The 12,755-nt window shown below is 50.5% G+C and overlaps 1 protein-coding gene across 1 annotated transcript in view; it reads left to right on the forward strand.

Annotated features, from left to right (window-relative positions):
• The window catches only part of FSAF1 (40S small subunit processome assembly factor 1), a 14,802-nt gene extending 11,006 nt beyond the window's left edge, over nucleotides 1-3,796 (forward strand). Inside the window, exons 3-7 of the mRNA XM_025850703.2 lie at nucleotides 636-692; nucleotides 1,426-1,521; nucleotides 1,675-1,761; nucleotides 2,326-2,378; nucleotides 3,492-3,796. Of these exons, the coding sequence (XP_025706488.1) occupies nucleotides 636-692; nucleotides 1,426-1,521; nucleotides 1,675-1,761; nucleotides 2,326-2,378; nucleotides 3,492-3,630 (432 nt within the window). The 3' untranslated portion in view covers nucleotides 3,631-3,796. The remainder of the gene's footprint in view (nucleotides 1-635; nucleotides 693-1,425; nucleotides 1,522-1,674; nucleotides 1,762-2,325; nucleotides 2,379-3,491) is intronic.
• Nucleotides 3,797-12,755: the final 8,959 nt, after the last annotated feature.

The following is a 12,755-nucleotide window of genomic DNA, read 5'->3' on the forward strand; positions in this document are numbered from 1 at the left end:
GCACACACTCTCTCTCTCTCTTCTAAAAAAGTAAAAAATAAAAAAATATATAATGTTTACCCTCCAGCATCCCTGCTCCCTCACCCTCTTCTAAACCCCCTACTGAACAGAATCTTCTGCATGTGGTTTATGAGAGACAGACATCGGTCTCTCTCATTATCTTTTTTATTTTTGTATTTTTTTAAAAAAATTCTCATCCTTAAGCTGTGAGGCCTTAACGTTTTTTTTTCTTCATTTTTCTTCCATTAAGACTTTCGTGCAACTTGCTTGTGTTATCATTTGATATTTAGGCATCTGGGCCAGTTTCAAAGCTTTTTAAAACATGACTACTCTGGGGGCGCCTGGGTGACTCAGTCGGTTAAGCGTCTGCCTTCAGCTCAGGTCATGGTCCCAGGGTCTTGGGATCGAGTCCCGCATCAGGCTCCCTGCTCAGCGGGGAGCCTGCTTCTCCCTCCCCCTCTGCCTGACGCTCCCCCGCTTGTGCTGTCTCTCTCTGTCAAATAAATAAATAAAATCTTAAAAAATAGTAAAAAAAATGTCTTCATTTGTATTAAAAAAAACAATTACTCTCTTGGGGACAAATACTGCAATGATACGGTAACAGATGATCTTAATAAGAATTCTTTTCTTTTTAGACCAAAACTAGTATCCCTGAGAAAGATGTGGATAGACAAGAATTTAACTTAGAGAAGGTATGTGTTTTGAAACTGTTCAATTTTTTCAGCTTTCTAATACCAAAAAAAAAAAAAAAAAGCTTCTATGTCCAGTGGTTGAAATAATGGTTAAGCAAATCCCACTGCATTCAGGTGATAAATATCAGGCTATCATTTAAAACACGCGGGTTTGTGGCCACAGTGCTCACGATGCAGAGGTAAGTAGAAAAGCAGGGAGGGATGTGTGTATTCTGCGGTTGTAACTAGTTTTTTAAAATGCATGAGAAAAAAGACAGGAGGAGGTAATTGAACTGCTTAGGGTGGGCCTTGGTGACTTTTTCTCTTCCTCTGCAGCATCTTTTAAAAAAACAAACACACGGATTTATGTTTGAAGCTGCTATGAGAAATGGTTTCTCAGTGTGAGTAAGAGTGTTCGGAGAGGTACTTTTAAGCGGCAGTTCTTGCCCGGAAGGGAGATAGCTTGTTTCAGAGAGAATCCAAGTATGCAGAGCCCTGCATTTAATCCTAATTCTGTTGCTCATTTGTGTGCTGGTGAGTCTTGGATTCAACTGTCAGAAATTCAGCACGGGAGAACGGGCGTTGTGAGGTTATGGTAGGAAGTTACGTAAGACCTCCACAAAGCTCCATAAACCACAGCACGGCCGGCTTCTTGCTACAGCACATCGTGTCGGGTGTGGGCCGCTCCTAGGGGACAGAGCTCTTCTCTGGAGTCTGGAATGCACCTGGGGCTCATTCCACTCTGCGTCTACAGGCTCGCTTGGAAGTGCACCGGTTCGGGATCAGGGGTTATGGAAAAGGGAAAGAACGAATCCTGGAACGGGAACGTGCCGTCATGCTGGGTGCTAAGGTGAGGGGCTGCTTCTGTCTTCCATCAACAGACAGGATACATACAGGAAAGGGGAGAGCCCAGGGCAAGGCAGGGCAGGGGGCACTGGGAGATCCTTGCAAAAGAAAAAATGCTATCTCTTGGTTTTTTTTTTTTTTTCCCCTTGCATTTCAGCCTCCCAAAAACAGTTATGTGAATTACAAGGTGTTGCAGGAGCAAATCAAAGAAAAGAAGGCAGCGAAAGAAGAAGAAAAGAGAACGGTACGAGTGATAGCCCTTTTGTTACTAAGCTAGAACGGGAAGGTGGCTGCGACTGGCCACGGTGGAATGCTGGATCTGCTATTTGGGGGGCAGTGTAGACCGCAGTAAGATGAGAGTGACATGATCGTTCTCTCCACCTGTTCAGGTCAGCTTCATTTGTAACACCAGCCAGGGAAGCCGGCATATTCACGCGAGAGGTTTGCTTTGATATAGCAAGTTCCTGCTCAGGTCACGTCAGCTACTGTGATCTTTTTCCCATGTTGCGTTTTACGTTGTAAAACACAAGGGCCTCTGACAAACCACAGAGGGGTTCATGCTGTGCTCCCTTCCTTTCCCCTAGAATGGAAGATGGGACATCTCTCCTGTCAGTCTTTTCTGGAACGACCTTTCATGCTCTTGAAAGAGTTTCAGGATGAAACCGAGTGTATGTTTAATATTGCCTGCTTGAGAAAAAGTTGAAAAGTAAATGGTATCTCACTGGTTTTTGATCACAAACCTCTAGTCTGTTTTTCAATCTCCATTATCCATTACTGACTCACATATTATCTTAAATTCTGAAATCAGGCCCAGGACACAGATATTTTCAAGAAAAAGAAGAGGAGAGGGCAGGAAGACAGGTGAGTGACATCCTCAGGTCCTGGGGTGGAGTGATCTGGATAAACCTATTGATTAGTTCTGAAGACGACACCCTGAGTATACGAGGTGTTTCTAGCCTGTTAGAGTGCTCTGCTGTCCCTCATGCATTCTGAGCAAGTCCCGGGAGGGGACGACGGGGGAAGACATTGTCCCAGACTGAACAGCTCCCTCAGAACTGAATCAGGAATCTTCTCTAGGCTCCCATTTCCAAAGATCAGACAGCTCAGGTGACTCATGGAGAAACCGACATTCCCATTCCCAACCCCTGCTAAGAGCCTGCCCACATGGCAGCGCAGTCTGGGGCTGAGTCCTGTTCACCGACCCACCGCAGGAAGCAGAGCACCATGGTCTGAGGAACAGAGCATTGATTCTGTTGCTACGTGCTAGTTTCTTAGCTTTTGTTCAAAAATGCCTTTTCTCTCTCCTTGAATTTGCTGTTTCAAAATTGACTTCTTTCGTCTTAAGCTTTTGCTTGGATTCCTAGTGAGCTTGCACATGGGTGGTCATTTGTCCTGGCCACATATGTCTGTCTGTCTGAGGGTCCCCTGCGTGCCAGGCATGTAGGTGTCTTAGGTGTCAGGTGTCGAGGATTCAGCCATGATCGCACGGGTGCCAGGGGTGGGGTCGGGGGTGGTTAGTACCTGCCTTTGAGGAGCTTACATTGTAGTGAGGGAACACCCCGAAACATACAAACAGGTAAGCAAGGGGATGTCAGGTGCTGGCAGGTTCTATGAAGAGGTTGCAATAAAGCATTAAAAAAAGAAAATCACTGGGGGTGGGGGGGCCGGGATGTCATTCTAGGGAGGTGACCTCCGAGTTGAGAACTGAGTGAAGAGGAGGGAACAGCCTGGAAGGATCTGTAGCAGAACATTCCACATAGAAGGAGCCAGTGCAGAGGCCCTGAGACAGGAAGGCAGCTGGCCTGTTTGAGGGACCACAGGAGGGCGGGTGGTTGTTGCGGTAGGGCAGTGGAGGATGTTGTGCACGGAGGACCCCAGGGGTTTGCAGGAGCAGACCACGGTCAACTGGTTGAAGGTGCTGCCATCCCTCTTCGTAAGCTTAACTCTGGTACCTTTCTTTCCCTTTAACTGCAGGAAATCCAAAAAGAAGAAATCAGCTCCCGGTATTTTGTCCAGTGGACGGATTGGGCAGGTTGGAAGATTCAAAAATGGGACACTGATTCTGAGCCAGGTTGATATCAAGAAAATAAATTCCTCCCGAGTGGCTAAGTGAAGTCCTTCGTAAAATAGAGAGAGGAACAGGAAAGTGCCGCTGCATTGAAACTGGACCCCTACATGACTTCCAGATTGTTCTTACTTATTTTATAATTCATAGACTGCTTTTCTATTTTTAGAGAAAAAAACATCAGATAGAAATAAAAAAGTTTGTAGTTTCTGAAGCGTCTGTTTTACGGTGATGAGCGTATGGTGGGAAGGGCCAGCCGCGCCGGGAGTATAAAGCAGACCTATTGAAAAGGATCCCTAATCTTGTCCAGTGAGAGTTACACTAGAGTCGCTTTCCCTGGTATTTTGTGCATTTGCTTGTGATGTGGTTTTTCATAAACTTAATAATTTATTCATTTGTAAATGCTAATAATTAGCTTTAAATTGCCTTTTTTTTTTTTTTAAGATTTATTTATTCTAGAGAGTGAGCAAGCAAGCACATGAGCAGGGGGAGGGGCAGGGAAAGGGAGCAAGCGAATCCCAAGCAGACTCCCCGCTGAGTGCGGAGCCTGCCATGGGGCTCAGTCTCACAACCCTGAGATCGTGACCTGAGCCGAAATCAAGAGTTGGACGCTTCACTGACTGAGCCACTCAGGTGCCCCCAAGTTGACTTTTATTTTCTAAAAGTGGTGTAATGTTACTGTTATCATGAAAGAACCAACAGTGTGATAATTTGGCAGCTGTCTTGTGGGAAAAGCGGTTTTAATTTTTAACGTCCCAAGAGTATAAGATGTCCTTCGTAAGAAGTTATGTAAATAAAACACAACTCTGTGGTATATCTAGCCGTGACTATTAACACAGCTGAGGATTTTAATTTATGTCCTAATACCTACACGTAAGCTAATGTTACCTCCTTCCAAATAATTACCTTGGGTGGCTGAACATTTATTTTTTAATGATATTGCACTTGCTGAAAGTGTCTGGAACGTCTCAAAGCTTGTGACATACAAAAAGTCTTCAGTGGTGGTAATCAATTTTGACTTTTTTTTTTAATGACCAAAAAATTCTGATCCAGACCTAGTAAATAATAAAGGTTTGGCTGAAACAAAGGGGCTTAAACGGCTGATGTTCTTGTGTGGCTCAGAACTTGACCCCAAAGGCATGGCCAAACGAGGAGTTCCACGAAAGCTCTGAGCTGAAGCAACAGTGTAGTCGGTGTTCTATTTTCCAAATTAATTTCGGAAGGCGGTACTCAGCAGGATAATATATTTTGGCAGTTTTTAAGGGTGGTTTTTCTAAAGGTGTGGAAGATCCCAAGCATGACAAAGCACCAGGAAACACGTCAGGCGCTAGAAGTGACCTGCCAGTTCTTTACAGAGAGCCAGATCAAGGCAGCCCCACTTCACCCCCACCTCCACGAGCCGCGTGTCGGAGACCCCTGAGCGCTTAGCCAGACTCTGGAGCCACAGGCTAGTCAATTCTGGAAAAGTTCCAAGTATAAATTACCGTGTTTGGGTTTCACTTTTTAATTTACTGAATTAATACTTGAAGAGTGGTTTTGTTACCACCGGGTGCTCTAGAAATACTCAGACGCTTAGCGGCTCAAAGAAACCTGTATTTTAAGGGCTGGAGATCAGGCCGAAGACCATGCTTTTTATTTCCCCGCTGAGAAAGTTTCTTCCAGCAAGATTAGCAGCAGAGAGAAGCCCCCAAGAGAAACAGGCATCCAAAGGAAGATGGTTATGACGGAGATTCTGACAACAGCCCCAAAGGAAAGGGACCTGGGCTTCGGTGCAGTGGATCAATGTTCCCTTCCTGTCTACATACTGCTGTTTCCCCCTTGCGGGGTTTTCTTCCAGTCTTGGACACAGTCTGGTGGATCAGCGTTGCTCCACACGACACCCTGCCTACAGTTATTCCCAGTGACCCTCTCAAGGACCTTGAGATTCCTGTCCCCACGACTCTTGGCCCCACGGACCTGGAGACCCTGCTTCCCCAGGGAAGAAACAGCACAGCACATGCCCCACTGAATGAGGTTGTTGTCCGGGCGAGAAGAGCCACACCTGGCAGGGGTGACCCTGACCATCAAGGGGAGCTAGGGCTACTGTCATCCAGTGGGGCAGGGAGGAAGCTGCACCCAGGCCCTCTCCCCTCAGGCATCTCTTCATATTCTTTTTGCCTGATTTTGATGGTAAATAGACAAATGCAGCAACCCTGGGGGAGAAGGGCCTGGTGACCTGAGGCTCAGACCCCCAGGGATGAGGGTCTGGATCACGATTAGCAGAGGGCGAGTGGAGTCTAGACTGACGAGGAGAGGAGACAGACCATGAGCGTCCCTTGCAGCTCCAAGACCAGTTACAGCCATGTGGAATGTAGTTTGAGTCCCTGGCCTTACCTAAACTTCCCCCACTGGAATTCTGGAAGAGCTTCTCCCCAGACTTGGGGGAAGCGTGAGTCTGTGGCACGGGGGTGGTGATGGTGGGCGCTGTGATGCCTCACTCAGGTCCCCTTTCAGGAACCAGTACTTCCCGCTTCATCGTTCTGAGCGGGGATCACCTCACCTCCCTCCCGGGGTGGCCCCGTGCTCCCTTCCCAGCCCAGACTGGCTGAAGCCTTTGCTGGGTCTGTGTCACAGCTCGACTCCCGCCCCCCCCCCCCCCCCCAAGGCCAGTCCTGCTTCCTTTGCTTCTGTGGGGGGCGATGGGCAGAGCACCTGCTAGTAAATGCCCTGCTGCCTCATCTCAGTCCGCAGCTGCCCCTACCCAGGTAAGCCGTTCAGGGATCCAGCAGGTAACTGAACCGTGAGGCCAGGCACAAGGGGCCGCTGGGAGGCGTGTGAGATGGGTGCTCCTGAGGACAGAGTTTTCAGGTCAGACGCACCCGGGCTCAGTCTGTGTGCTTGAAGGGGCTGGTCGGGGTCCTCGGGGCTCATAGGTTATTAGGATGTCTTCCCCAAATCTCAATTTCTTGTAACCCCTGATCAGTGTTTTATTCATGGATGTACCTTAACCGGAATGTTACCTGTTACCAGTTTCCAGGCCTGTCACCTCTTGCAAGAATGAATGCATGAACTCCCCCTTGTTTGAGATAGACCCTATCATCGAGAGTCATGGAGTCGCCTCAAGATCTCGTGGGCATGCGCAGTGTGGCCATATTGACGCTGGCATCTCACAAGGCCCAGGCCCTCTGGGTGAGAGACAGGGTGGCCTCCCCTCCTGCAGCCTCCGCCCCGGCTGCCTGCCCACTGGCACTCAGGGCCTGCAGGGGGCTGAGCAGTAATTACAGACTGTACCTTGTCTTTCAGTTGTTGGCAGTGTCAAAAGAATTTATTTCAAATCTGCTTAAGACTGATAAAACTCAGGTTTTCCAAAAGGCAATACACAAAGTTCAACCAACCCCCAAAGACCAGAAAACACAGTGTTTGCAGTTCAAAAAATACAAACGCTTGTGGGTAGCAATACAAAAATTAGAAAAAAGTTGCTTTCCTCCCCAGCCCCTCAACCCCCCGCCTCCCCCCACCCCGTGTTTCCAGTGGGACATGAACACCAACGGGACCAAGAGCTGTCACCATATACCAACAACTCTCACAGGAAGTGGATGCCATGGCGGGGGAGGGGGGAGAAGGGGAAGGAGAAACCCAGGGACATGGAAGTTCTGTGGACAGTCAAAACAAGGACACAAAGCTCGTTACTCTTTAAATTCCTTTGCCAACGTTAAACAAATCTCTCATGCTTAATACACAGTTTAGTGGGAAAGCAGCAATTCTACATCATGCATTTAACATCTTCTGCTTTGCTCACTCGGCGCTTCCTCTCGGTGCGGAGGAAGCCCGGGGGCTTGGGGCGCCCAGTCACCAGGTGTGGGAGGAGGCGGAAAGGCCCGTCCAGGGCTAGGCTCTCACCCAGCAGACGCCTACCATGTTCCTGCTTCCACAGCCACGGGCAGTCACTTTTCCAAACCTGAAGTCTGTTTTTTGGACTCTCCTCAGAGCCTGCCTGAGGGTCTGGCCGGGGTCTTCCCCAGGACTAGGGTGGGCAGCCTGTGCCCTCCATGAGGTGCACTCTGAGAGAATAGTGACGCCTCCAGACGAGACTCCCCTGTAAGATCTCAACTCCCAACCGCTGACTGAAGTCAACGTCGTTCACTGAGAAAGCCAGGAACGCCCCCTTAGCAGGTACTGCAAGTGGGCTCCCCGGGCTGTGATGACCGCCCAGCGGGTGCCTCCTGCCTTACTCTTGGACATTGGTTCTCAGAGCCGCTCCCCTGCTGACATCTTGGGAGATAATGGAGTTACACTATGGTTTGGGGACACCTTAGATACTAGAACTTAAGGGGACCAAGGAGGCAGAAAAGCAGGTTAACCTCTTCCCTGGTTTTATGGGGGCTTCTGCATTTGGATGCCTTTGGGACTAACAATGAGAATGCTGATACGTAGCCTGTTTACAGTACTTTGTACAGAAAGTACCATTAAAACAGGCCTCACTGGCAATGGGAACATTTGGGATGTTGTGTTGCTTTGTATGGTCATGTAAAGCCTATTTTGAATGTCAAAATTTTCCCTCCTAAAGGCCAGGCAGCCGTGTAATAAGTACATGCTCCTGGTCCTAAGAGGCTTGGATGGAAGACACTGTCTGTGGTCAGAGAACATTCTGGAAAGTCACCACACGGCTTGATTCACTGAATGGGAACCGTTAGCCTAGATTCAATAGATGAAGGACTATATTTTTTTCCTTTAAAAGGTGTTATTCTATAATCCTCACAATACATCAGAGGAGGTAGGTTAGTATGACTCGTTCCATTTTCGGGTGGGGATACGGAGGCACAGAAAGATTTAAGACGTTTGCCCACACCCATGCCATGAATCAATATCAAAGCCAGGTTAAAAAAGAGATGAGTTTCTGAGGGCTGAACTTGGGGTCTGATCAACACATCCTACCCCAAACTTCGTCTTGCCTATTTTACGGTCCGTTGAAAGTTAAAGCCACCAGGATCCTGTTCTCACCAAGGAGGAACTGCCAAGGAATGTGATCAGAGAACACAGTTACTGGCTTACTTGCAAAACAAAAGTGGAGATTTCCCGGAATCAGCATAGACCTTAAATACCTTCTAAGGAGATCCGATTCCATTTTTAAAAACCAGGTAAAGGCCTCAAATCCATTAAGAAGTTCCTGTTGCTTCCAGTCAAAAGTGGCCAAGGAAAAAGAAGGTAACAAGTTTTGCCTTCTAGGAATGGGGGTGTGGCGTGGGGGGCATCTGCAGGAGATTCCGAGTGAGACCTGACAGCTTGGCTTCTTCTGGTTCACCGCATCTTCCCCTACCTTACCCAGCCGGCAGAAGGCTGCAGGCCCATGGAAAACCCTGGCCTGGGGTGTGAAGATGAAAGCCTGAAGCCTATGATACGGGCTTTCCATCCAACACTGAGACGGACGCCCCGCATAGCACACTGCGTATGGACCCATGACAAACCACCAGCATAACCTAGTGGTTCTCAGCCCAGGGTGTCCCCCCGGGGGACACTTGGCGACGTCTGTAGACACTGAGTCGTTGCAGCTAACTTGGGGGTTGCTACCGGCCTCCTGTGGGTGCAGGAGAAGGATGCTGCTAACCATCCTCCAGAGCCCAGGACAGCCCACAACAGTAAGAGAATTACCCACCCCAAAATGTCAATAAAGCTGAAGTTGAGGAACCTGGCATCATCTGTGGGCCTTGTGATGGTGTTTTCCAGCATTCACATGCCGAGTCCCCCCAGGGCTCTTCCCTACCCTCACTATCTCACCATGAGCAGGTGGCCACGGACGGACCAGCAACAGCTTTGTGTAAGAGCTGTCCACCCTTCTGCGGAAACACGCCTTCACGGGGGACCAAGCCTTTCACCTGCAATCAGAATTAAGGCTAAAATGCAAAGAGCCCCGGAAGAAGGACACACAGAACCTGCGTTCTCATCCTTTCCTGACAGTGCTCTGGTGGGCAGAGAAGGGTGGGGCATTCCCCAGGCGCCCAGAGCAAGGAGGATGGGCCTGTTCCCATCCCCGGGCTCACTCCCCATCCTCCTTCCTCTCAGCGGGCCACGGGGCGCCTGAGGGTGCTGTCACAACGCCAGCGTTCACACAGGGCTGAAGACTCAGCCTAGAACTATATACAGTGTTATAGCTTTTAGGTCAGTTATTTTGTGGGTCAGGATTACTGATGTCCACTTTAATTAGAATCATTATTTTCCCAAACAGGACAGAGAGGGGGAAGCAGGGCTGTGTGTGATATCTTATCTTGCTTTGAATTAGGAGCTAGGGTGCTATGCAGTGAGCTGCTAGTGGACGTTTTTAAAAAGGATTCATTCTAAAAGGAAAGGCGTACACGTTGACCAGACCTGCTCACTAGCAGAGAACAGACCGCAGAACATTAAGGAGGCATTATTTACAATGCAATGGAACGTGACATTTTCAGTTACTTTGAATTCCTTTCTCACTGAAACTGCTCAATAGACAAACAGTTATCCCTCGGCCAGCCCAACAAAAGCATCGTCGTGATATAATTTTATGTACAAATATGCCACCACGTTCGCTGTGAAGGGACAGGGAATTCGAGGGCAGATAAGAAACCCATGCCCCGTCGCCTCTCCTCCAAATCCCAGGGGCTTCCTGGGAGGGTGACATAAAGCCATGAGCTATTGATGATTCCTCCTTCGTTTTGCTGATCTCTCAAAAACACAGGTGTGTGGCACGGACCTGCCTGCTCTCTGCGGTCCATTCTTGGCCCTGAAAGGTGTTTTGTGCTGAGGACAGGAGAGGTGGCCGCAGGACAGCCTGACACAGGGCCCGGCATCGGCCGTATTGCTGCTGGGCTCCTGGAGGACTGGCAAAGGTACCAAGGTGCTTGCTCCCGGCCCTCACGGGGCCTCCTGGGGCTGCAGACCACTGCGGAAGTGCGGGAAGTTCTGGAAGCTTCCCTCTGGAACATTACCTTTCATTTCCTAAAGAGACCGCCCCGCCATTGTGGGACGTTCGCTGGTCCCTGTTCCCATCTCCCTCCGACCCAGGTGCTGGCTGTCCTGAGGGTGGCACCCAGTCCGGCTGATCTTGAGCAGCTCCTCTCCAACGAGGCAGAGCCAGGGCCAGCTTGGGGGATTCTGGAGGCTCCCCGGCCTCTCATCCGGAACCCACTGCAGAAAGCCACCACCGCCTTCCCAGCCACACTCACTCCTGGTGTCACTCCCAGCGCGCCGGTCCTTCTCCCACAGCCGAGATAGGTCTGGACCCGCCGGCCACGTTTCATCAGCCCCCAGAAGGCCGTGGCTCGTCTGTGTCCTCCAGTCTCCAGGAATCCTCCCCACCTTCCCAGCTGAGTCCACCTGGAGCTGGCTAAGGAGTGACACCAAAGGCAAGTGGAAGCAAAGAGGAGAGAGGCAGCTGCCGGGAGGACGGGTGGCAGCCTGGGGTCCGGGAGGGCCGTCCCCGGCGGCAGGGATCTGGCAGAGCTCTGGGACTGGATGAGGAGCGCCTCCGTGCACCCAAGGAACCCCGAGGCCGGCGGAGAATGAAGAGGCGAGACCTCAGCTCCCCTGGCAGGTGGCTGCCGGGAGCAGGGCACGGAGGCTTAGACAGCACCGAGCAGCTCCTGAAGACGCCTGGCCGGTCACACCTGCCCACAAGGCGGGGACAAGGCAGCCTTGCGGTCCAGGGGCGCAGGCTCTGAGGTAGGATTGTCGGATCTGCTGCAAGGGGGCAGGGTCTACACAGCAAAGCAAGGGCAGCGTCTGAACAAGCAGGTAGAACCGAGTCAACACAGTTGCTGCCGGTTTACGGGCTAAGTTTTATAAAACTCCGATCCAGCAAGTGGACAAAATAAAATGCTTGATAAAATATATTCTTTTAAAAAGGAGAGAGAACGGCTCGCTACCAGATGGGAAGTGGAGGTGGCAGGTGACAAGGAGGAAAAGAGGGAGAGGCCGGCAAGGTGCTCTGGGGACAGGAGGCCAGGCGGGCTCCGGGCTCGGAGCCCCGAGAGTGAGCTTTCTGAGAGACGCAAATGACTGGTGAGCATCTCCAGGGAGCAGATCGTCCAGGGAGGAGGTCTGCGTTCCCAGCAAGGAGGCCCCACCTCTGGGCCTCTCGGACTCCGCACACCCAAGCTCCCCCTGGGAGACTGGGGGGCTAGGAATATGCTGATATTGCTGTTTCCTGCCTTCTTCCGAGGGCCTGCCCCTCCCCCACTCCTCCCCCCTCCAGGGCAGAACCACCCCTGCCCTTGGGGCCGCCTCCTGCTTTGGGTCTCCAAGCAAGGGCCTAAGCGGCTTCCCCAGGGCCTCCCACCTTGGGCTCTGTGAGTCTGGGAGGGGCCCAGCCTGGAAGAGAGCAACTGAGACAGGCTTGCAGTTCCAGAAAGAGCCACCAGGTGAAGACTCCTCACACTGTCATTCCAATGTCAGCGTTTTCTTTGTGTTGAAGAACTAAGAACTGAGTGAATGAATTTCAGCAGACTATCGTGTGTGTGTGTGTGTGTGTGTGTGTGTGTGTGTGTGTGTGTGTGTGCAAGAGAGAGACAGAGAGAGAGAAAGACACAGACAGACTGGTTGATTAATGAAGGACCCAAGGAAACCATTTTAAAAGGTTCTCAACAGTTCGGCGGGAGTGGTGAAGGTCAAAATTAGTGCCCATTTCTATCGACCTTGGATTAGGTTTGCAAGGGCATAACATAGTGGAGACTCGAGGACCAAGAAGCAAAAGGATAACATTTCCTGGCGAAGATGGGACCCTGCAGCCTTGGGACTGAGTGATGTCCTGGCGAAGGGTCAACCCCTGGGGCATGGGGTTCCAAAGTGTCTTCCTGCCTCCTCTCAGGATGTCAGCCTGCCTTCCTTGTGCTCCCCAGCCTCCCAAAAGACAAGATTTGAAAACAGGTGGCAGGAAGCATCATCAGAAAACCCGGGTGCTTTCTCACTCCCTTGAGAAAGGTCCTTCTTCGGGAGTATTTGCAATGTCCAAGAGGAATGAAAGGGACACACACACCCATGTTCACCACCGACCAGTGGTCACTTTCACAAGTGGCCAGTCTAACCAGTTGCCTCAACAAGCATGGCTTGCAGACCTGTTCTGCATCTCCCAAAGAAAACTTGTCTCTAAGATACTCAGTGGCTGCTGGGGCTGCGCCCACGACATCATCGTCCTTACCCTCATGGGTTCTTGGAACATAGTGAGGGGT

The sequence above is a fragment of the Callorhinus ursinus genome, unplaced genomic scaffold (assembly GCF_003265705.2).
Source record: "Callorhinus ursinus isolate GAN/ISIS: 27379988/994484 unplaced genomic scaffold, GSC_fseal_2.0 scaffold32, whole genome shotgun sequence".
NCBI lineage: Eukaryota > Metazoa > Chordata > Mammalia > Carnivora > Otariidae > Callorhinus > Callorhinus ursinus.